Genomic DNA, 25,911 nt, shown 5'->3' on the forward strand with positions numbered 1-25,911 from the left:
TCTTTCCCCCATTGAGTATTCTTGGATTCCTTGTCAAAAATTGGTTGACTGTACATGCATAGTTTTATTTCTGGGCTCTTGATTCTGTTCTACTTGTTTATGCACCTATTTTTATGCACACTGCAGAATACTGTTTTGATTACTGTAACTTTGTAGTATAGTTTGAAATCCAAAAGTGTGATGCCCCCAGCTTTCTTCTTTCTCAAAGAAAGGACTGTATGTAATAGTCATATAAATGCTGAAATAATTGTTTCATTTTAAATAGGAACTATAGATATATTCAAATTTTACAAAGACAATAGGTGTAGAATGTTTAACATCTTCCTGAGTAAACCCTAAAAAACTGGTCTTTTATTTTAATTCCCTGAGCACATTGTCCATACTGCTTGGATCTTATACTTGTTTTTATCTTTTTTATGTACATGTCTTATCAATGAGATGGTAAACCACTCAAGACCTTATACCTTTCTGAACCCCTAGTATCTCATATAAACTCAATAGTTTGTAGTAAGTACTAAAAAAAAAGGTTCATAAAAGCAAAACCAGAAACAAAAAAGAGTATTTGAAGTCAGTTTTCATTTTCCCTTTAAGAATTTAAGCTCCGTAAAGAAAAAGAATATCTTGTACATATTTTCTCTAGTTTCCTTTTCTTTTTACAGACTCCATTACTTACTAATCACTCAGTAAATAAACATTTACTGAAGGCCTACCAAGTAAGGTACTATGCTATGCTCTGGGGAGACAAAAACAACAAAAGTACATGTGAAACAGTATCCAAGGAAAGCCCTACTGAATCGAATAACAGGTAGTTTAAAAAGCAACCTGAGGAAAGAGTGGAAAATAACCTTCAGAAGGAAAAAGAAAATAAAAATTCAGAGCCATCAAACATAATTACATGACTATGAAGAACATATCTTAAATGTATCAAGTATTTTTAGCCTTACTCATACCTGTATTTGTAATTTGATTGGTGAGACTTTTAATGAGAGATGTATTAACAGGTGCTTCATTAAGAAGGAGTCCTAATCCCGAGTAGCCAACTTCTCTAAGTCGAATACGTTGTTTACTTCGTTCATAAACGTTTGTGCATTTCAACATCTGTTCCATAACCTGGTCAAAACAGTAATATATATATATATTTTTTTGGGGGGGGGGTACACCAGGTTCAATCATCTGTTTTTATACACATATCCCTGTATTCCCTCCCTTCAATATATTCTTAATATAGAAAACTAAGAACAGTTGGCACTTAGGTTAATACTGAATAAATGCTAGTGTACAATGCTTTTGGAGCATCATTTTATTCCTCAAGTATTAAAAAAAATAGCACTAATAGGGAAGAACAATCCATATCTTGCTATCATTAAAAAATGAATCTTAATAAAAACTGGACTGAAATGCAACTGCATTTGAATAATTAATACGTTTAAAACCCTAGTTTATATAAATTTCTTAGTAGATGAAAGAAATAATTTAAAATTTTCTTTTAATGGCTAAGGTACAGATGGAAACAAATCCCATAGCTTGCAAGAGGAACAAAGCTGTGTTCTGAAAGAGAACAAAGATACTTCTAGATCAATCTAGTAATCTACGTGATAGTTGTCAAAATAAGTTTCAAAGAGGAAATACTTTGTGAAGCAACCCATTCATATGCTAAAATGGAAGAATGAATTAGTAACTCCATACTTCTTGGAGTTAGATCAATATTTTACAAAGTGAGATATTGAAAGCCTATATGGAAAGGGTAATCTTGGCAAAATAATATCATGAACAATCCCTGCAAGGCCACTTTTGAAGAAATAACATTAAATCTCAATATAAGAACACTGTGTGGGCAGATAATAGACTCAGGGATCACCATAACGAATACTCAAGAGAGACTATGTCAGACCATTTTTGTTTTCCAAAATTTACTTTTGTTTTCCAAAGCTTAGGAATGTACTTTTGTTTTCCAAAGTTTAGGAATTCCAAACATAACCCCACAAGTAGACTTTATAATGTCACACTAATGATGTAAGGGGAAACAATTGTCACAGGCAATTTGGCATAACAAACAGGAGAATAAATCATGAAAAAAACTGTATTTGCAGTAGAAATATGACTGACTTCTTTAATTTTAGTTAACCAAAAAGGTGGTGTGGGAGGCTTCAGCCAAAGTTCAAAGTCTGGGATATTCTGGATAGCTTAATAAAATACATCCTACATCCTTTAACAAGTTATTAATTTCTCTGCCTCAGTTTCTTCATCTGTAAAATGAGGATAATAATAATATCCACTTCATAAAGTTGTTGCAAGGACTATGTAAACTAATATATAAAAAGGGTTTAGTGCCTGATAAATAAAGGCTGCTAAATAAGTTTAGTATGATGTGCCATATAAACCCACTGTGAGGCAAAAGGGGGATTAGAGGTTTTCTATTGAAGATGGTATGGCAAAGTAGATTTTCCACTGAAATCATTGATCAGATTACAATGTAATTAGTTTTCAAATACATAAACAACCAAAACACGAAAAACATATATCAAAACAAACTGAACAATTTAAAATTAGATAGAAGTAGACATGAAAAAAGAATTTACATTCATAGAATGGATATGTTCCAAGTATAAATTCATACAACCACAAATGTCCCCAAATAAAAAGATGCTTAAGACATGTTTGTACCTTAAAAATGATTTCTCTTAGTCTGTCAGAGTACTTCTGATTTAAGAGCAAGGCATAAAGTATATCAGCATTTCCTGGCTCAAACAGCAGTAAGAAAAGCTGACCTCTAGTTGGGCTGGTACGTAGGAGACCGAAGAGTATGTCCAAAATTCCAAAAAGCTTTTAAAATTAAGCAACACAAAACAAACAACCACACTCATATATGGAAGCACAAATAAAGTCATAAGCCATAAATAGTTATTTAACTAAATCCTATATACCCTATATATCCCAGCTTAACTGGATTATCTGATGTCTTCTGAACCCGCCCTGCCCTTTTCCTCCATTATGCTTTGGTTTATTCCATTTCCTTTTGTATATTCTCTCACTACTCACATTGCAAGTATAGTTCCAGGTATATCAGTTGTGTGATTTTTTAAGTTAAGTCACCTAATCTCTCTGAACATACATTTTCAAATGTGCACATGGAAAGAGTAATTTTTTGTCTGTATATTTTACATTAGTAATCAAATTCTACCACACATCAGAATCACCTGGAGGGCTTGATTTGGCCTTATATTTGCTTTTCTAAAAAATTCCCAGGTAAATGGGTCCATACATTTAAAACCACTGTCTTAGAGGGTAGTCCTGAGGTATAAATGAACAGTGTATGTAAAAGTATTTAAAAATAGAAATACAGTTATAATTTACTCTTTATGCAAAATTTTTATGAACCTATGATATATTAAAATTCATATCAGAAATCTGCCTAGTAACTTTGATAACAGTTAAATACACATCATGTGGCCTATGAAAACGGGCTTCAGAATATCCAGAGCAACTATTTCCACGTACTGTTTTCTAGCTAATTAAAATATTTTATTACAGTGCCATTTATTTTATTAAACCTTCAGTTAGGAGGTAAAATATACTTCTTTAACTGCATAATAGCATTATATGTGACACTATGAACGTTTTACTCTTAAAATGTTATATATACATATAAGATTAAAAGATGATATAGCAACTTAATTATTCAAAAGTAATAACAGATTTATCCAGAGCATACCTGTTCTTCTTCACTGATAGCAGCTATGTAACCCATAAGACTTTGTATCTCTTCATGAGTTCCGCCTTTGCACAGAAAATATTTAATTAGTCCATACAAAGAAGTCCTTATTGTTCGAATATCATCTACAGACAGCTCACTATATTTACAATCACTCCTGAAAGAGAAAGTAAACGAGCAAGAATTGAAATTTCTAATTTTTACATTTTTGTATCTTTATACATAAAAGAATTCATAGTTTAAAAGAGGATGTTTCCATGTAATTATTAGAATTCATAGTACCTTTGGCTTCTTTTTCTTTTTAAGGAAAACCTTTTGAAGTTAGGAGTTGAGATGACAAAGATATAAACTGTTAAAACAGCTTATATTTATGCAATACTATGTAGCAGACACAGTTCTAAGTGCTTTACACAATATTAATTCATTTAATTTAATCCTCAAAACAAGCATAGGAAGTCACAGTTTTATTATCTCCTGTCACAAAGCAGAAAACTTGATCACAGAAAAGCTGAGTAAGTTGCCTATGGCTAGATAATCAATGAATGAAACATAATATTCAAACCCAGTGCATGTGATCCATTGTTCATCATGTTAACCTCCACAACATCCTGGCTCTCTGAAGTTAAAGGTATTAGAATTGCTGGGAAATAAACAATCTAGATGTTCTAATCAAGTAACAAAAACAATATCAAACTAAGAAGGAGTAAGGACATCATACCCATAATAAATCCTAAGGGTATCAAGGAGAAACTGTACACCATACTTCTTTCGGAAAACTCTCCTGCTGTCTTTGATGATGGTGGAAAGATATTGTATGTGACCTAAAATAGAAAGCTCACTCGTAAATCATATACCTAAAATAAAGTCACAGAGGTACTAATAAATTTCTAAAACAACTATAAAATTTTATCCAACAGCCTGCTCTCACCAATTCGAAAGGGAAAATCTCCACGGTTCCAAATACGGAAGTCAAAGAGTAAATACTGATACATTTGTTGCAGGAGCTGCATATTTTTCTCTAATGATACCTGCTCAATGAGTAACTGAATTGCCATCAATACATTAACATCCATCAAGGTGCTTGGCACCTGAAATCCAAACAGAAGAGGGTTCTGTAAAGTTCAGTTTAAATAACTGTCACTAAGCTATAATTTGAATGATTAATTCAAAACATCTACTAAATATAAAAATCTTGGTTAGAAAAATATAAAAAATTTAAACATTTTTTCTGATGTAACTCCAGAACACATTCCTAAAATAGTCTTTTTTTTAAATAAATTTATTTATTTATTGGGTCTTGGTTGCTGCACATGGGCTTTGGGGGTACAGGCTACTCCTCGTTGTGGTGTGCGGGCTCCTCATTGCCATGGCTTCTCCTATTGCAGAGCATGGGCTCTAGGCATGTGGGCTTCAGTAGTTGCAGCACACGGGCTCAACAGTTGTGGCTCAGGCTCTAAAGCACACGCTGAATAGTTGTGGTGCACGGGGTTAGTTGCTCCACGGCATGTGGGATCTTCCTAGAGCAGGGATTGAACCCATGTCCCTTGCATTGGCAGGTGGATTCTTAACCACTGCGCCACCTAGGAAGTCCCCTAAAATAGAGCCTTTAAATGATGAAATAGCCCAAATACCAAAGTTAACACACAAGGTTCTGTACATCAAAGATTATACACTGTTAGGTAAGATAAGTAGTTCTTGTCTAAGGTGATTTGATAGAAGTTTTAAAAAGCTGTTTGTGAAATAAATTATATCCACTAACATAACTTAAGCTATAATAGTGTAATTTTTTAACATATTTATTTATTGGAAAGAAAAAACCTCAACGCTAACTGATAATTACAATCATCAGTCATATCTACATAATGTTAGACTAGCTCACCTTCTGAAGTAAGACACCAAGAATGGCAACTCCATGGGAGTGAATAAGATTGTCCTGGTTAATAGGATGTCTTTGAATGAAGTGTTTCACAACCAAGATAAATGTTGCAATTAAATTTCTCTCTAGTCTTGACTCTGTGGAATTGTGAACATGTCACTAATTATCATAATTAATCACTTTTATATCATATATTCTATATCACAATGCATATTGTAATAAATAAGGAATTTGGTTCAGGAATTTGTATCCAAAGGTCACTTGCAGAACATATATATCAGAGAAAGAAGTGACTGCATATTATATACTTATATGCACATGTAAATATTTTCTCTACCATAAGTTTAACAATGTTGTCAGATTTCTGCTAACAGTACAAACTAAGGATAGTTAAGAATATAATCAACATCTTGAATGTTTTGACCAGAGTATTACAAACTTTCTGAACACCATTAGTAAAATTAGCGATGGACTACTTCAGTTACAAATAGTTAGGTTTCTTCCTAATGGTAGCAAGACATTTTAATCTATTTTTCAATTAATTCTCAAATTTCTCAATGACTATTTCATGTTAATTTCAGCTTAATACCTGATGCCTTTGTGGAGTTCAATACCACCCAATCTCCTTCTACAGGTGTTATCAATTCAGAAACTGTGCTTTCATTGAATCCTTCAGGAATCTGTCCTTCACCAAAGTGGCTGATTTGTTCCATTAGAGGAAAGAGTACATTTAATCCACCTATGCAGTTTATGATGTCCTGAAAGAGGAAACTACAATTTTTTAATCTTATAAAACATGGCAATTTTATCATTTAATACCTACACAGCATATATGAGGTTACAATTTGCTAAACTTTTAAGCAAGGTATATGGTAGCCTAAGCTAAAGGAACCCGTTTGTGGGCACATGCTTTAAAGAGCAGCCTCAAGGGTCACCATAACCAATACTCAAGAGAGACAAGGCCAGACCATTTTTAATGCACCTTTATTCTCCAAAGTTTACGGATTCCAAACACAGGCAATCCAAACATGACCCATAAGTAGACTTCATAACGTAACACTAGTGATATAAGAGGTAACAATTGTCACAAGGCAATTAGGCATAACAAACAGGAGGATGAGTCCTGACAAAAAAAAAAGAATGTGTTTGCAGTACAATTATGACCAACTCCTCTACTTTAAGTTTACAAAAAAGGTGGAGTGAGTGGCTTCAACCAAAGCTCAAAGTGACTATACTGGATAGCTTAACAAAATATATTCAATATCTTAGACAAGTCACTAATTTCCCTGGCCTCAGCTTCTTCATCTGTAAGATGAGGATAACATTAATTCCCATTTGTAAAGCTGTTACACAGATGACGTAAGCCAATACATGAAAAGTGCTTAGTGCCTGACATACGATGGGTGCTACATAAGATTAGCTATTATTAACTGCTCACGTGTTCTGAACTGCCATTGTTTACGTAGCTTAAGGCTGTAAACAACCTCTTCATAATCTTTGCCTGTTTTTCATACTGATTTTTAAGAGCTTTATACAGTAAGTAAACTAGAATTCTGTATGGGAAGTATTTTTTTCCCAGTTGTCATTTCATTTATTGTCTTTGATTTTGCTGCAGTATAAAAAAGCAATAGTCCTTTTCTTGATAATTCTGTTCCTTTTTGATTTTTACACAGCTATACTCAAGGCAACAAAGACTGCTTTGATTTTCAAGTATAATGTATGACACAAATAATCAGCTTTCTCTATATAAGTAATCCATAAAACTAGCCTTATAAAACCAATCTTATAGGTGAAATCAAAAGTTAACTTACCAATTGGCAAACACGTCATAAATCTTACTATGTTAACAGGTAAGAATAAGTGTTCTTATCTCAAAGAGAAAAAAGCTTTACACCACATGAATAACATGAGATTAATACAAACTGATGGATTCATTTTTACACAGGCAGAATTACCCTAATGATTTCTGAAACAATAAGCATATTTCATTGGTGTTAAATGATTAAAAGACAAAAGTTTTTTGTTTTGTTTTGTTTTTTCTGCTAATTTACCAGCAAGTTTCAATATAACTATCTAATATATCTTTTAAGGAAAGCCTATATTTTAGAAATAGGATATCTCTGACTTTCACATTAGCCCAAATAATCTTTACTGAGTTTAATCACTGAGTCAACAATGCTATTGTGTATCCCTGTGCCAGGCTCTGGGGTGGGGGGCGGGGTGGGGAGAGGGGGAAGCAGTGGTCTCTCCTTTGAAGTTCTTAAGGACTACTGGAGAATTAAGCAAGCAAATGGTTAACTATTCACCATGATAAATGAAATAATAAAACTATTACAGATACTCATGACAAGAATAGTTAGCTCAGTCTTGAAAAATAAGTAGAGGCCTTTAGCTAGAAGCAAAGACATTACATCCAGCTGAGACAGAAATATGAGGCACGCGAAAAAGGCAGACAAGATCGATGGCTAGAGGGGGTTATGGAGAAGAGGAAAAATTACTCACCTTTAACCGGAGAGAGGAAAGATCTAAGTTTTGTTTAAAGCTGATGAACAGGGAGAAGTATATGATATAGGAGAAAAGGGATAATCGATAATTGATGAAGTCTCTGAGGGGTTGAAATCTGTTACATAGTTTTAGGGATTAAATACTTTAAAAGTGGAGCAATTAACGAGGACAGCATATTTTTCTTATGAAAACTGCTAAGCTCATGGCACAGCTTAAAAAGGTGACTAAGTTACAAACAAATCAAATAGTCATTCAACCACTTATATGTTTATCCTGCAAACTGTGTATCTGCAAACACTTTAAACGGGACTTATTCATATTAATCTGGTGGTGCTCAAAAGACAAATGTTTTTAAAGGATGGGTAAACTTATATAATATGTTGCCCAAGATTCATTATTAACTTACCTTAATGTCCCAGTTTACTACTTTGTTTCCTGTTAACCTTCCATGCAAACAATTAGTAGATAAATCAAGACAGATTGAATTTTTGCAGGCCTAAAAATAAAAGAAAAATATGGCAAACAGCTAAGCATGATGAAGACAAAACAAAGCTTTAACTATATACGGAACATTTCACCATGATTTTAAAAGGTATATAGTATAGTCAATGATAAGATGCCTACAATATTAAGTTTAGTATTACTATTCTCTGATTGTCTTTTAAAAGACAGGGACTAGATTCCAATGCACTCACTCATCAAATGAGGTCACTTCTGCTTGTCATCTGACAGATAAGCATTAGCTAGAACCTATCATTCACCAATCACATAGTTAAAAATTCCTTCTATTCTAAACCAATATATGCGAACAGATTTTTGACTGTTTAAAAAATTCAATGTTTTAGTCCCATTAGTACAGAAAATTATATCATGATACAAAAATCAAACCACAGGCATAACACACTATCTTCCCTTATATTACTGACTGACCAGTTTCAGTTATATTCAAATTAAAAGCTCTGTCTGCAACTCTGGAAATTGTTAAAGTTATTTGTTAACTTCCATTAAGGGTTATAAAGCAGGGAACTTCACATATAACCTGTGAATTTATAGGAAATGAAACATCCTTGAATCTAAATCCCCAGTCCAAAAGAAAATAAAGAAACCTACAAACTTTAGCAAAGATGATGATGATGTTGTTTTTCTCTTAAGGCAACTGAGAAAAATTGCTTTAATAAAGTAAATGTAAATTGGGTTTACATTTAACTCAATGTAAACTGTATTAGTCTCCGAGACAGAAAACTCTTTCTCCTGTTACTTCCTTAGTTTGGGTACTGTGTATCTATGACCTGTCCAAACACAGTAATCTCCCTATGGTATGACTGCTTCCAGTCTACCTCTCCAATCCAACTCTGACACTGTAGCTCAAGACCTTTTTCTAAAAAGCAAACCTGATCATTTCACTCTCCTGCTTAAAATCCTATCCACTGCCTACTATTTAGCCTGGCATAAGAGGTTTGCTATGATCTGGTCTCCACTTGGCCCTTTAACCTCACTTCTGGCCAATTCTCCCACTTAGTGACGGATACCCAAATACACACAGAATCCAGCTTTACATTCTGTGCCTTTGTAGGTGCTCCTCACTGCACATCCCTCTCTCTACTCTGCCTTTTAAAACACAAATCAAACCATCTTTTCTACGATATTTTATCCTCCTGGAAGAACCAACCACTCTTCCTTTATACCCACCCTGTATTTTGTATCTAATTCCAACACAAAAATATTGTATAGTGGTTAAGGATCTGCATTAAACAGGCTAGGCAGTCACTAAAATTATGAAGCTAGGCTAGTTACTTATCTTTGCTCAGCCTCAGAAAACTAGAGCTTAGGAAAGATACAAAGAGTACCTCAGAGCTTTTGTGAAGATTAAGTAAAATAATACACGTGAAACATTTAGCACAGTGCTTAATACACTGTAGACACCCAATAAATTGTAGTTAAAAAGAAAAATGCTTATGAAATTATATTGTGCTTATTTTTTACACATTTATTTCACTTCAGATTGTAAGCTTCTTAAAGCTGGAGGTTTTAACTTATTCATCTTTGTATCCTAAAAGTTCAGACAATTGTTGACACAAAGAAGACACTCAAAAATATTTAAACAAATGGATGGTTAAACACCTCCTAAGATGAAAAACTGCTGACTGTCAAAAACTCCCTAGAGCAGCTTTTCCCAAACTAGTAATTGTTAACAAGTGAAATGAAAATCAAAATGTGTTCTGTGTTCAAACAACTGGTGAAAATGTAGGGTAAAACAAATGTAAACCAGTTTCTTTATAAGCAGAATTTTTCAATTTATCACCCATCTCCAAGAAGGATACACAGAATGCAACATTCCCTCAACCTTATTTAACCACAGAATCCTTGTATCCTGATGTTACCATTTTTAAGAAATATTCCAATAAACTGTTTTATTGTATATATTTGTCATAGTGAGTTTCATGAGGAAAAATAGCTATTTTTAATATTATAGAATTTTTACTTCCAATAGTAAAAATTCAACCTTAATGTTATTAAAATCAAAGTTACTTTGGGGACTTCCCTGGTGGTGCAGTGGTTAAGAAGACACAGGTTTGAGCCCTGGTCCAGGAAGATTCCACATGCCACGGAGCAACTAAGCCTGTATGCCACAACTACTGAAGCCCTTGTGCCACAACTACTGAAGCCCATGAGCCTAGAGCCCATGCTGCGCACCACAATGAAGAGTAGCCCAGAGTATCCCCTGCTAGAGGCAACTAGAGGAAGCCTGCGCACAGCAACAAAGAGCCAGCACAGCCAAAAATTAAAGTTACTTTGAAAAAAGGATATGCCAAAAAGACCCTAGCCATCACATGCCTAGACATGTCACTAATTAGTGAGATTAAGTCCAATTATTTCCCATCTACCTATACTGAATAGTTGTAATAAAAATAAGATATAATCCCCACCAGGAAATAACTTAAAATCTAGTTTGGAAAACAAACATGTACATCTTTGGGGAAAAGTATTACAAAAAGCAAACAAACAAAAAATAAGAGATCAAGAGATATTATAACCAATGCAATGCTCAAATGGATGCAAGATTAAATTTTTAAAAGGCTAAAAAATATTTTGGGAAAACTGGGAAAAGTTGAATATGGGTTGTAAACCCATGAATTATTGATAATTTTCTCAGACAGGTTAACGATTATGTTGAAAGGTTTAGGAGTAAAGGGTCTTGATAGTTATGTCAATCTGCTTTCACAAATGATTTGAGATAGATGAAGATCAAGTGTGGCAAAATGTTAGTAACTGGTAAATTTAGGTAAAGAGGATACAAGATATCACTTTACCATTCTTTCAACTTCTCTTCAGGTTTGAAATTAATCAAAATAGAAAGTTCAGGGGAGGAATTCCCTAGTGGCACTGTGGTTAAGAATCCACCTGCCAATGGAGGGTACACGGGTTCAAGCCCTCATCTGGGAAGATCCCACATGCTGCAGAGCAACTAAGCCCCTGCGCCACAACTACTAAGCCTGCTCTCCACAGCCCTCGAGCCACAACTACTGAGCTCACGTGCTGCAACTACCGAAGCCCACATGCCTAGAGCCTGTGCTCCGCAACAAAAGAAGCCCCTGCACTGCGAAGCCCACGCAACACAACTAAGAGTAGCTCCTGCTCACTGCAACTAGAGAAAGCCCAGCACACAGCAACGAAGACCTAACACAGCCAAAAATAAATAAATTAATCAAAAAAAAAAAGTTAAGAGGAAATACCAACTGACAAGTAAACTTTACTAAGTTACATATAGACAAATAAGCATTCAAAGTAATAAATTATGACCATGTACTAGCTGGCTAAAATAGCTGGGGCAAGTCTATGATGTATAATCTCACACAACAAAAGCATCTTTCAGGTTAAAGTAACATTCAATATAATAAAGGCAATTAATATTGTTTGTTTATGCCACTTCTCCCTTATTTGTCTCCCAGTTCTACCTTTGATCTTCATTCTCTCAGCCCTTGCTAACCTGATTATTTTCACTAGATAAAGGACTTTTCAAAAAGGAAAAAGGACTGGGCATGGTATACACATAGGTAGCTTTTTTCTCCTTCTGAAGTAAACGGGTCTTTTGTTTTCTTGCTAATACCACATTTTAAACATAAACAGGGAATTTCCTGGCAGTCCAGTGGTTAGGACTCCACATTCTCACTGCCGAGGGCCCAGCTTCATTCCCTGGTCAGGGAACTAAGATCCCACAAGCCGTACAGCCAAATGAATGAATGAATGAAAGAAAGGAAGAAAGAAAATGTTGAGCACAATTCTGTTTCACGTCTCCTTCCCAAAAAGTAGGAGAATACATTTAAACAGTTTCATATATTGATGCTGATTCATCAGTATAAATTCCCACTATGACCATCCCCATTCATACTACTGGGAAGACATAATTATAACATTTGAACCCTAGTTGAGAGCTGCATCTTAAATTTTACTGCTTTTCATCTCCTTTTGAAGATTAATAATTTTTAATGGTAATTCAAGCCCCTTCTCACCTACCCACTGAAATGACAAAAGAAATGAAAATGGAATTTTAGTTCACAGTATAGTTAAAGCTAGATGGACAGTCCACACATTTACTCTGACCTTTGCAGTGTAGTGAAGAAGGACATTACCAGGCAGGTCAGCCATGTCAGAATCTTGAAATTTCCAAGGGCTTAAACAATTTGGACCTGAAAATTATATATACACACATACACACACATATCATTGAATATATATGGCTTTCTCAGTTCTGTGTAATTACAAAAAATTTTTAATTAATCTCATATAACACAGTTAAAACACACTAGCCAAAATGTACTTTATTTTTATATCACCTTCAATTCATCCAACATCTAGTAAAGTTGGGGTAGGGGGATAGATTAATCTCTACTGCAGGAGCAAAATTTTATATAGCATTAAAAACTAATATAAAATACAACAAATTTTATACATTTATCAAATGTAAAACAATTCAAATTTGTAACATAAAACAGCAAAACAACCAATCAAAAATGTGAATAGATATCACAGAAATGGAATAGCAAATGAGTAGGAAAAAATTTTTGACTTAACTAAAAAAAAAACAAAATTAAATCTAAGGTTCCATTTTACATCAAAAAATGGAGGAAACAGTATTTACCATGCTATCTTAATGAGGCTGTGGTGAGTCTGGTATACTTATGTGTTACTGGTAGGCACTACCAATTGGTATATCCTTTATGGAAACTGCTTAGGTAACATGTATTGAGACATAAAAATATTCACACACTTTGAATATTCATCCTGGGAACTTATCATAAGCAAATCCATCAAAATACCCCCCCCCCAAAAAAAGGGTACAATAGTTCATCACATTTAATATTTGAAGTTTATATCAATATTAAAAATTATTAACAATCTAAGTAAATCATGCACTATGAATCCAACAAAATATTACATAACCATTAAAAATAATAATTATGAATGCTATTTATATAACAAATTATTATTATTTATAAGAGTAAACTTTAAGTAGGAATAATTGTAATAGCAAAATCCAAACTATATAGCTGTAATGACTACACTAAATGACATTATTAACTTGGAATTTTTTTAGATTAAAGATCCACTTCAAATACTTTGGTGAGTTTCAAAGTGACGACAAGATTCTAATACAAACTTTGAAAGTCTGGACAGAGACTTTCATCTCAAAACTCCATGTAATCTAAAAAAAGACATTTTGACAAACAGTAAGCTAATGTGCAGATTTAAAACACATAACAACTTAGAGTCTTAACTCCTGAGCATTCTACTAAAATACAGATATAATTTTGAAAATAGTTATGATCCAGTAACAACCAGTGTGTATCTTTAAAATCAGAGCCAGAAGAAAAGAAAATGCCAAAATAAAAGCAGCTTGTAATTTTATCCAAGGACTCCTTATTCTAATGCCTTCATGAATTCTTCAGACATATTTATAAATTATAAAAATGACAATTTGAATAATACTCATGATTTTAGAATCAGTTGTATGATTTCTTATGAAGACATATTTTGTTTCATCAATGTATTAAAATCTATCAAAGCACTGTCAGCATTATAGATTGAATTATGTGCCCCCCCACATCCCCCTAAATTCCTATGTTGATGCTCTAACCCCCAATGTGACTGTATTTGGAGATGCGGCCTTTAAGGGGTAATTAAGGCTAAATGACGTCATAAGAGTCGGATCCTAATTCAATAGAACCCCTTATAAGAAGAAGAAATACTCCATGTGAGGATACAGCAAGAAGGCAGCCATCTACAAGCCAGGAATAGAGGCTTCACTAGAAACCAAGTCTGACAGAAACTTGATCTTGGAATTCTAGCTTCCAGAATTGCGAGAAAATAGTATTTAAGCTATCCAGTCTGTGGTATTTTGTTATGGCAGTCCTAATAGACTAACACAGGCAGTATTATATTTGAAATATTTGAAATATTTCCCAAAGGTTTGCTTTATTTATGCCTACCGAAGAAGGTATAGTGTACTATAATTATAATGTATAATATACTTGAAAGTTAAGACAGTAAAGCTTAAATGTTATCAACACAAACATTAAAAAAGGGTAATTATGTGAAGGGATGGAGGTGTTAACTAACTTTATTATGGTAATCATTTTGCAATGTAGACATGTATCAAATCAGCACATTGCACACCTTAAATTTACATATGTTATATGTCAATAACCCAATAAAGCCAAGCATAGTAAATATATGGTGTGTGGTGGGCTTTTGCTTCACTTAGAGCTTCAATTAAAACAAATACAGTTGACCCTTAAACAACATGGGTTTGAACGCAATTTTTTTCAATAGTAAATACTACAGTACTACAATCCACAGATGCAGAACCATGCATACAAAGGAACTGAGTATGTACATAGGGCCAACTCTAAGTTATATGTGGATTTCTGATTGCAGGAAAGGTTGGTACCCCTAATTCTAGAGTTGTTCAAGGACCAACTGTATATTCTTCAGATCAAATATATCTCTAGAATATATTTAGGCAACAGAAAAAAACTATTTCAGTTTAATTAGGCAGTAGGATGGTACATGCTCACCTGCTAAGTATAATGCCTTCACCTGAGGAGGCTGCAGTGCTTCATAGAAGATGATAACAGACCCCAGCTGACCCTCCAGAGATGTGGGACATCCCCATTCACTGTCTTGGGTTCCAGCTGATATCATTTTGGTAATCAATTTTGATTTTTCAATTGTTCCTCCCCAAGAAGCTGATGACAAAATTCCACCAAATGATGTCCGATGAGGGGTGATGGGAGAAGCAAAAGGTGGATCTGGGATTTGGGATGGTGGAGGAGTTGTGGTTCTTTGCCCAGCTGAACCAATGCAGCAAGAAATAAAAGGCTAAAAATTAAGAAGCAAACAAGAATAATAAATTATACATTTTAATTAAATCCCCATCCTCATTTAAAATGAAACAGTACATAACATTAAGCAGTACACTGAAAACAAAGTTTTATTTTTACTGGATCATGATGTGTGCATGTGTGTGTACACATAAGACATCACTACAGATGTTATATTTGGCCTACGGAACTTGGATGCATTACTTTTATAACTTACTTTATATCCTCCTGTAAATTTTGAATTTTTAATGAGTATATATTTTTAAAAAGTTTTTTTACTTTACTATATTCTAAAGTAGAGAAAACCACCTTTCTCCCTTAAAATTTATAAACAGAGAATTATATAATAATGCTCATTACAGGTTCTCCTGAAGTGATCGAGATGAACACCAACAAGAAATTACTGGAATCCTAGAAGGATCTGGGAAATAATCTAACCCATTCCATTATCTTCAGAAAAGGCCGTTTCAGAAATATCCAAAAATTCTCAAAGGACTTTTATACTAATGTTCTTTAAGAATCACCTCAGTAAATAAACTCTATCTTACACCTAACTACAATGTAAAGATTTAAGGCTTCTTCATTATTGTTTCAAATTCAATGAAAAATTCAATGATGGAAAAGAGTCCATCATAACAGTCTAAATATTTCATATACTTGGAGAGCTTTATTAAATGGTCCTTTGGCCTGCTCTATGCAATTTCTTTGGCTTTCCTGTTATGAGTCTTTTTTTCTAAGCTTTTAATTACATTTGTTTCTTCCTTGAATTGTTTTTCTTTATTATATGTTGTCCAACTTCATCTAATGATGATAGGCCAACAGAATTAAATATTAACTTACCATATTTAGTATACAGAAAACATTAAAACTTATAGGCACATGTTTAGAATAAACAGAATCTTATACGTTAAATTGAAAAAATTTTCAAGAGTTCGCAGTCAACTGGTCCCGTAAACAGTAGGTTAGATGAGCTTACTTCATTCATGGCAGGAAATCTCAGAGGGGCAGAGACCTTTTGCTGTCCATTGTCATAGATATAGACAAGGCTCTGACCAAAGGGCCTTTTTCCAGGCATGTGAACAATGGTTATGTTGTGCTGGTAAAGTAAAACATATATTTAAAAAGCAAAAGTTGCATTAAGGCCTTGGAATGACACATATGTTCAAAGTATTCCTATATAACTAGTTTGTATGAACAGCAGAACAGTAAGTTTAAGCATAATTAAATGCTGATTAAAATGATGTTAAAGTAAATAGCAATTTTGTCTGTAGTACTGTAAAAGCACTTCTGACTATTCTAGAAAAATCTATACACAACTGTAATATAGTACATTTTCTGCATTTTCCAAGTCTATGGGTATGCTTTATAATCAATTTTTCCAATGAGAAGCATTTTATTTTTTAAGAAAAGCAACTGAGATGCATTGTTTTTAACAATTTCTGTTCTCATTTTAAATTGAAAATCAAAATCAAATTTGATTCTAGAAAACTTGAAAGAAATCATAATATTTCAATATAATTTTTAGCACAAAAATGATTACTGCTGAATTTACAATTATTATGATAAATGGTATTAACTCCTTTGTAGGTAAACTTCAACATGAATAGAACTTTAACATAAAATTAATCAACTCTCAAAAAGCACATGACAACACCTGATGTACACGCACCAAACATGTTTTTTAAAGGAAAGAACCAAGAAGTTAAATGTGATGCCCTAAAGCCTTACCCAGAGGGAATCACAGAAACTGTGGTCTGGAAGCATAACTGTTGCATATTCTCTTTTCGTGCACACTGCCACAACCAACATACCTGAATGGGTAATAAAAGCTTCAAAACCCAGGCCACTTCCTGTAAAAAAGCTAACAAAAGTACGTATTATCAGAACTTTTGAAGTCAGTTGTACAGTTTTATCATCACTGGGGCACACAAAACATCATGAATATCTTTACCAAACACACTGTGGCTTACATTCTATTGCCATACATCATCAATCCCACCTTGCTTCAAAGATGATTTTTAAATTTCTTTTTAGAGTTTTAGTAAATTATAATAGGTAGCCTTATATGCAGAATGCCATTAAGAAACTCTAGCAAAATTATAAACTTTCAAATCTTCGAAATTATTCCAAATAAGATTCACAAAGCACGAATAAAAGTCTTAAAAAATCACAAGGCATATTAAAAATTATTAGTTACTGAAGCAACAAGTTTGGAAACATAGGTTTTCTCGTCCTTCATATATAGCAGCTTCCTCAATAGAACAGAGAAATCACCATTGATTTTCAAGTTTACTATTCCTTTTTTCTCCACTTTTACAATAATTTTAAGAAGGAACTTTGGTTCCAAATTAGCTTCAGAACTTAACTAGCAAAATATTTGAGATATACAACTATTATTATAATACCAACAAAGCACTTAATAATTAAACTGTGTACACTCTAAGGAGAAGCGTCACATAAATTATTGTACATTTAAAAACTAGATGCTTCAAAAAGTGTTTTCCTGTTTAAGAATCACACCATATACTGTTATGACAGTATTCATTTATATTCCATAACTTGTACTAATACCTGTACAATTGTTTTCTTTTTCCTCCTTTGTTAGCATTGCCAAGAGTCAGCTGATCCTGATCTAAACAAAACCAAGCATTGAAAGAAAAGGCAGACCCTGGCCATTTCTGTATGGAAGGCACAGAAATGCCTGCCATACTATGTGACAAATTAAAATACTGCAGTGCGCTCTCTAGACTTTGTTTTCGGGCCATTGTCAGGATTGCTCGAGTTACAGGAGTGGTATAAGGGTGGATATATTCAGATTCATCCACTCTCAGCAATCTTAGCAGTTGACGGATTTCTTCTGAGCTCACTGACTGGCTCCCCAAGGAACCATGGAGTGCAATCAAGTTCTCAGCACAAGTTCGATGGAGGGAAGAATGGGATTTAAGGGTTTCAATGATTCTAATTCCCATGTTTGCATTGACACAAGTAGTTCGACTCTGCCTATTAATACAACAAATTCTTTTCAGCCAATCAGAGATGAAGATTTGCAGGTCATGGGATTCTAGCTCTGGAAGCCACTGGATAAGAAGCAAGAGAGGTTGGACATTACTAATGCCCAAAATCCCAACTGAAGTGTGGTCACCCTCTACAGCCTGTAAAGCAACATAAGAGACAAAAGGTTAGCTATCATCTTTGATATGAAGATAATGGAACTTCTTTTAATAAAGCTAAAAAAATCTCACCATATTCATAAGTTCTTTAAGCAGTTCCAGTGGTGGCTGACCAAGTGATTTTAATACCTCAAACATATGTGTATAACCAATTCTTTCTTTAAATACTTCCTAAGAGAGGAGAAATCAATATATCAAAGCAGATTTTCAAAGACTGAATTTGTTAGAATACTAAAAATGTTGAATAATACCCATTTAACTATTAAAAAGTTCACTATGAGTTCAATATGAGTTCAATATTTCTATTTTCTTAAGTCAGATGTCTTCATCTTAAATAGATTCCATACACTTTCTGGAATACAGTGCTATAATAATATATCAAAATGTAAAAGAAATGGAATTAGCAAAAATCGTGTATTATAAAATTGTTATATTACTTGCAGATACCTTTACTTTCCTCACTTGATTTGTTATTAGTAGAGTATTACTTGAAATCAAAACAAAAATGGAGAAAAAAATGAGGAGACTTTAGGGATAACAGGAGTCAGCAGCCTCAAAGAACTAGATTAAAGACTCCTGGCAATTTTGAGTAGTGGCCAGAAAAAACACTGGGTACGGTTTTCTCTCTGCTCTTCATATCTAAATGGTCTGAATTATCTGGAGCACGAAGTTCAATTTAATAAGCTCCAAGTCACATGTACTTTTGAACTAGCAGGCACCAAAAGCCATAAAGTAAAATGTAAAGACAACCAAAAAACCTAGCAATACTAAATTGGTCCAGTAAGTCAGGCAAAAATACATACACTCATTATAAAATCAAAAGGTTTAAACGAGTATGACTGGTTGTCTCTAGGAAGGGGAATTAGTTGACTATGGGCCAAGAACAGGAAGAAAATCTTTTTTCAAAAGGCATTTAAAAAAATAATCTTTCAGGGGTTTCCCTGGTGGCGCAGTAGTTAAGAATCTGCCTGCCAATGCAGGAGACACAGGTTCAAGCCCTGGCCCGGGAAGATCCCACATGCCATGGAGCAACTAAGCCCACGCACACCTAGAGCCCGTGCTCCACAGCAAGCGAAGCCACCGCAATAAGAAGCCCACACACCAAAAACGAAGAGTAGCCCCCACTCTCTGCAACTACAGAAAGCCCACATGCAGCAACAGACTCAATGCAGCCAATAAAAAGTAAATAAATAAATTTTTAAAAAATAAATAAGTAATCTTTCAAATTTTAAAACGTGCAATGCATAACATAGTTTTAAAATTATATTTAAAAAGGACTTAGACATCATTTCAGGTTTGAATTTCATAATACAGTATACAGGCAATCCATTATACTCATAAACCAATTACTTAGAACTTAAAATAATTTTTTCAGATGACTGCAAGCCCTAGGGATTTACCGCATCAGTCAATGAATGGGAAAAGAGCACTGGTGTTGAAATGGGGAAGTAGCTGTATAACAAAGGGAGTTCAACTCGAGGATGGAAGATGCCTTAGAGGACTGGGACGGGGAGGGTGGGGGGGACTCGAGGGAGGGTGGGAGGGGAGTCAAGGGAGGAAGGGAATACGGGGATATGTGTATAAAAACAGATGATTGAACTTGGTGTACCCCCAAAAAAATAATAAATAAATAAAATTAAAATTAAAAGAAAAAAAAAATAATCCCAAAGCACTGCCCATAGGCATCTGTCTTTTAAATTATCAGCAAAGTGATTCTTATACAAAGATGGAGACATTTTCTGAACTATTTCATTTCATGTGTGAAACCCTATGTATTATATACTTTCATACATTACTTCGGGAATTATTTAGTGAAAACTGTTATATCTAAGATAACATTTTAGAGCTTGAGGACATATGCTTTACCTTAGCTGCTGGAGATTTGTTCATTACTGCTGTCAAAGCCTGAATGGTTGATACAGCCAAACAATCCAACTGTCCCTGAAACACCTATCAGAGGAGGAAAAAAAAGCAAGAAATTAACAAATGTGTTCAAGATTTGTATTCAGTTAGGAAACCTTTTGTTCTGAAAACCTGAAAAAAATAATTACTTAACATGCAATACATTCCTCTTCCAATGAAATGGATTTCTGAAACACTAAAACCTGTAAGAAAACTTACATACTTGACAGAAAATAAGCCATGTGTCAAGAATAATAAGGCTACATTCACTCATTACATTAAAATGCTTTGGGGGTAAAAACAAAACAAAACAAAACACCAAGCTTAATACATGCTTTTTAAAAGTAATGGACAATCTCAAGAGGAAGGGAGGGAGGGCTATCATGGGAAATTCTTGTATGTTTTAATTTTCCTTCAAAAACACACTTGAAAATTCCTAGGTTAAAATTTCATTAGCATGTACAATAAGATGTCTAAAACAGTCTTATCTACATAATTTCCAAACCCTGTGTTATATACAAAATGGTACGTGCATATACCAATCAAACAATAGCACTTGCAAACAACAATGTACATCTATTTTTACATAAAACGCAGAATTTGAGGCAGAACAGAAAATGAAACGTGTATCTATAAGCACTGTCATGTTTTTGAGAAAGCAACCTTTAATGCCAAAAGTTGTAAGAAAAAATAAATACCAGCTCCATTCTATTTCCGGTTAAGCGTCATCATAAAGAAGACACATGTTCAATTTTAGAGCAGTGCATTCATAGCAAAAAAGAAAAAAAGAAAAAAAAGAACATCATCAATATAAAAATACTGAACATGAATGTTATATCATCAAACTTAGTCAACCATGAAAGCACAGTGTGAGGACTAGAAAGCTGTAAAAATTATCACTCCCCAAAATCTGCTTTTGGTAATATATTACTATGACTTGAAGCTTGTCACCCCACAAATAGAATTTTCCTCTCTCCCTTTCACTTCAAAATGATGTGAGTAAAGGGGGACTTATTAGATCTTTGTCATTGTAAGCTAAGTTCTGTCACTTTCAGGCAAGTAATTTAAGCTGATATCTTGGTTTTTGTTGATGTTGTTTGTTTATTACACATTATTACATAAAACAAAACAAACATATTACATGTGTAATAAACATATCATATGCATTAAACATTCTGCATACAGAATTTCATGCAACTAAGATTTTATCTAGACTTTATCAAAGGGGACTAGGCATCACAGTACCTATAATCAGGAATACTAATTGTAAACCTCTAAGAAGATTATTATAACATTTTATTTTATAAATCTATATAAGGAGACTTTAAGAGGGACTAACACTTATAGAGAAATCCAGAACAGCAGTCTGTAATTGATATTTCACATCCAGAAGAGAAAATAATAGATTATCATGTCTTTTTTTATACTGCAGCTCTATTTATACACCTGGCCATTAAGATAATGTTAATAATGTTAATAAAAGACATCACGTAAGCTCTCTCACAAACATTCTGGGAAAGACAAATAACAAAGCAACTTTATAGGTAGTTTTTCCCAAACTAAATTACCCAATATATTGTGAAAAGCAAGATAAATTGCATATTTCTGCCTTATACCCTTGTAGAGCTGAATTTTTAGAAAAGAAAAAAGTTAAATTTTATGCTAAATTTAGACTCAAAAGAGTTCGGCATCTTCTTCCCTTCCTCCAAGATTTGGGTTGTCCATTGAATTACAAGCATTAATTTTCAACAGAGGCAAAGAATCAAGATATTAAAACTGATCAAACATATTCACGAACAAAGCCCTAAGTTCCCAATACACCACAATGCTTAGAAAAAGAAGCCCCCAAAATATGGAGTCACCACCAGGTGGACAGCATTGATATTGGGATTCCATTCCTGTACTTTGTATCTCCTAAACTGAAAAGAACACACACATACATACAGGGAATACTGCTGATTGTTTATAACCCTCACCAGGATTTGGCAATTTTTATTTTTAATTTTTTAAACAATTTTCAAAAGTAATTAATGAAGTCTACAAGTAGATAATGTTTGTGTACTTTAAAACATAAGAAGAAAAGTACAGGAATAGGTGCTCCCATTGACTGATTTTGGACTTCAGCTGAAACAAGATGCAGGCTTTGTAGATACCTGGTCCTCATTCATTTCTGTCAGTAATTTGTTGGCAAGGTCTTTCTCGTTCTTGTCTGCCACCTTATTGTTAGCATTTAAAAACAGCTGTTAAAAACAGAGACAAGAATAATGGAGAAAGAACATTAAATTGTTACCTATAAGCAGAAGTGAAGCTTAAATGGATGTCCACGTCTCTTGAAAATAAATCCAAGAATCCACTCATGAAGTATGCCACTCTTAAAATGACAATCAACTATCTGCTTTTTGTATTACTAACATTAGTTCATATACTATATAATTAATTATTATTTCTCTCTGAAACTCAAAGTTACTAAAGTAAGAAACAACGGCAATAATTATTTATTAATTTACTATTTATTTATTATAGTTTGTTAATTATAATTAATTTATTATTAATTAGATTAAATTATTATTATTCAAAAATCCTGAATTCTTAAAGAATCAGCAGAGAATGACTCACAGAAAAAAAGGAAACTGCTACTGAGACAGACTAAAGATACTGTAGTAAATAATGTATAGTAAGGGTTCTGTAGCCACGTACGTTTGTGAAATACTATCTAACTTTAAAAAGAGGTCTTTCTGAAAACACTTCCCAGAGTCCTGAACATGTTAATGTGTATTTCCACAAGGGAGGTCAGTGTGTAGCATCTCCCAAATTTACCTGACCACACAGTCTGTTAAAAATTTCATAACTGTATTTTCCAAAATTATCGAGTTGAGCTAATTTATATTAGTTTGCACACTAGGAAGAGGGATGAGGACTATCTCTGACATATATGGAGACTGCCCTTTTCTGAAAGAAATAAAGAATCAACTGGTTTGGTTTACATAAATAAAACTCAGCATCCCAGAAGATCTCAGTCACAGTTTGGGTAAAGAGGAAAATAAGTCAAATGAGAGTGAAAAGGGAAAGAAAGTTAGATTTGTAAAGGGATTTGTCAAGAGCATCCTAAGAAGGAAGTTGTTCTTAGGCACGACTATAATTTCAGAAATTATAAAACAAAAATCTAGTAACGTGCTGAAACAACACAATACAAAATAAAATGGATAATATAGTAAGGCATGATAAGGTATGCAAGAGCATAAGTAAAGTTTAACCTAAAAATAGATTAATATACACAATCTAGGCTTTGGAACCAGAAACCTGGATTTGAATCTTGGTTCTGCTACTTATTATCTGTCTGGTTTTAAGGAAAACTACCTAAATTCTCCAAGCTTGTTTTCTCAGAAATGAAAAGAGTAATATCTCATGGAACTGGTGTGCAGATTAAATGAGATAATCCATGTTAGGTTATTAGCCTAGAAACTGGCATGTAACAAGGGTTAAATAAATGAAAGTTGGAATTATTACTATCAGCAAAGATTTTTAAAAGAGTGATATTCCATATTACCTAGGTGCAAGAATACAGGAATGCTCAAAACTGATGAAAGTAAAAATGAGTAAAGTCTTCCCAGAAAGCAATCCATATAAAGATTCTTTTAAAAAGTTCTCACTCTTTAAATAAGTAATCGTATTTCTAGAAATCTACTCAAAGATACAGTCAGAAACTCACACCAAGATTATGGGAAAGAAAGGCTCACTTCAACTTTGTTTACAGTAGCAAAAAATTAGAAACCAGCCAAAGATCAACAGAGCAGAATGCTTCAATAAATTATGGTTCATCCATAGGTTGAAAGAGAAATCCTCAAATTTTCTGCTCTCAAGACCCCTTAACACTCTTAAAAAAAGGACCCCAAAGAACTTTTATTTATGTGGGTTACATCTATCAATATTTACCATATCAGAAATTAAAATCAAGGCATTTAAAAAATATTTGTTTATTCAAAAAATAATAAACCTACATGTTTACATAAATAACATTTCTGAAAAATAACTCTAATTTCCAAAATATACCTTAGTGAGGACAGCACTGCTTTTACATTTCTGCAAAATCCCTTTAACTGTCTGACTTAAAACAGATGAACTCTCCTACCTGCTTCTGCATTCAGACTTATAGTGTCATTGTGGTTAATGTTTAAGAAGAAAATTAGCCTCAAAAAGAAATTTTGTGAAGATTAGACTTTGCAGGACTTCCTAGGTGGCGCAGTGGTTAAGAATCTGCCTGCCAATGCAGGGGACACGGGTTCGAGCCCTGCTCTGGGAAGATTCCACATGCCACGGAGCAACTAAGCCTGTGCACAACAACTACTGAGCCTGCGCTCTAGAGCCCGTGAGACACAACTATTGAGCTCGTGTGCTGCAACTACTGAAGCCCACGCACCTAGAGCCCAATGGCTCTGAAACAAGAGAAGCCACAGCAATGAGGAGCCCGCACACCGCAACGAAGAGTAGCCCCCACTCGCAGCAACTAGAGAAAGTCCGTGTGCAGCAACGAAGATTCAACACAGCCAATAAATTGAATAAATAAATAAATAAATAAATTTTTAAAAAGAGAGAAGAATCAAATTCCTTAAAAAAAAAAAAAAAAGATTAGGCTTTGCAGACTCCCTAAAATGATCTTGGGGATCCCCTACTTTGAAAACTGCTGGGTTGAAATATTTGCAGTCACAAAAAGCAATCTTTTGAAAAATATATGATAGCATATGGAAAGACTCATGATATAACACAACTAAAAGCAGAATAAAAATAATCAGTAGTATTCCAATTTTGTAAAGGAATATACAGCCACATTAAAAATGTATAAACAAATAATATGTATATTTTGTAAGAATTTAAATATTATGTATACACTTTGTAAAAAAATATTTTAAATATATTTTTATACTTCTTTTTTCCCCCAAAATCTCTATATGGATTGTGTATTATTCTAGAAGTTAAATAAAAATCTATTTTTTAAAAAATGAAAAGAAACTTGCTCAAGTTCACTAAGGCAATGTGTATGAATCCAGACAGGTGTGATTCCCAAAGTCGGGCTTTCGACTATACCATTTTGTCTATCCACACCTAACACTCTTTTCCATAAAGAATCCCTCAGTTGCCCCTTTCATAAATTCTCATTCCTACTTAGACTGTCATGATGATAAATTTCTATTGTAGTTGATTTTAAGGAGTAGATGTGGAGAAGAGAGAAGAAAGTAAAGAAAACAAACTAAAGAAGATGAGCAAGGCCACGATATCAAAAGCTTTCCAGAAACTTATGATTTAAGTCCTCAAATGGGACTTTACATACTTATAACACATTTACAATATATTTTCAAAAAAATGATT

At 33.7% G+C, this 25,911-nt stretch overlaps 1 protein-coding gene across 3 annotated transcripts in view; it reads right to left on the minus strand.

Annotated features, from left to right (window-relative positions):
* The window catches only part of NBEAL1 (neurobeachin like 1), a 151,212-nt gene that overhangs the window by 71,053 nt on the left and 54,248 nt on the right, over window positions 1-25,911 (minus strand). For 2 of the 3 annotated variants that reach the window (XM_057744659.1, XM_057744658.1), the window contains exons 11-26: window positions 22,701-22,787; window positions 20,512-20,595; window positions 18,718-18,816; window positions 18,047-18,627; window positions 17,204-17,336; window positions 16,452-16,571; window positions 15,170-15,473; window positions 12,696-12,781; window positions 8,500-8,589; window positions 6,178-6,346; window positions 5,592-5,725; window positions 4,641-4,800; window positions 4,431-4,533; window positions 3,713-3,869; window positions 2,665-2,823; window positions 951-1,110 (exon numbers count right to left, since the gene is read on the minus strand). In XM_057744659.1, coding sequence (XP_057600642.1) covers window positions 951-1,110; window positions 2,665-2,823; window positions 3,713-3,869; window positions 4,431-4,533; window positions 4,641-4,800; window positions 5,592-5,725; window positions 6,178-6,346; window positions 8,500-8,589; window positions 12,696-12,781; window positions 15,170-15,473; window positions 16,452-16,571; window positions 17,204-17,336; window positions 18,047-18,627; window positions 18,718-18,816; window positions 20,512-20,595; window positions 22,701-22,787 — 2,626 coding nt within the window. The remainder of the gene's footprint in view (window positions 1-950; window positions 1,111-2,664; window positions 2,824-3,712; window positions 3,870-4,430; window positions 4,534-4,640; window positions 4,801-5,591; window positions 5,726-6,177; window positions 6,347-8,499; window positions 8,590-12,695; window positions 12,782-15,169; window positions 15,474-16,451; window positions 16,572-17,203; window positions 17,337-18,046; window positions 18,628-18,717; window positions 18,817-20,511; window positions 20,596-22,700; window positions 22,788-25,911) is intronic. The other variant, XM_057744661.1, reaches the window with a different exon arrangement.

Source organism: Hippopotamus amphibius, chromosome 8 (genome assembly GCF_030028045.1).
Source record: "Hippopotamus amphibius kiboko isolate mHipAmp2 chromosome 8, mHipAmp2.hap2, whole genome shotgun sequence".
Classification (NCBI taxonomy): Eukaryota; Metazoa; Chordata; class Mammalia; order Artiodactyla; family Hippopotamidae; genus Hippopotamus; species Hippopotamus amphibius.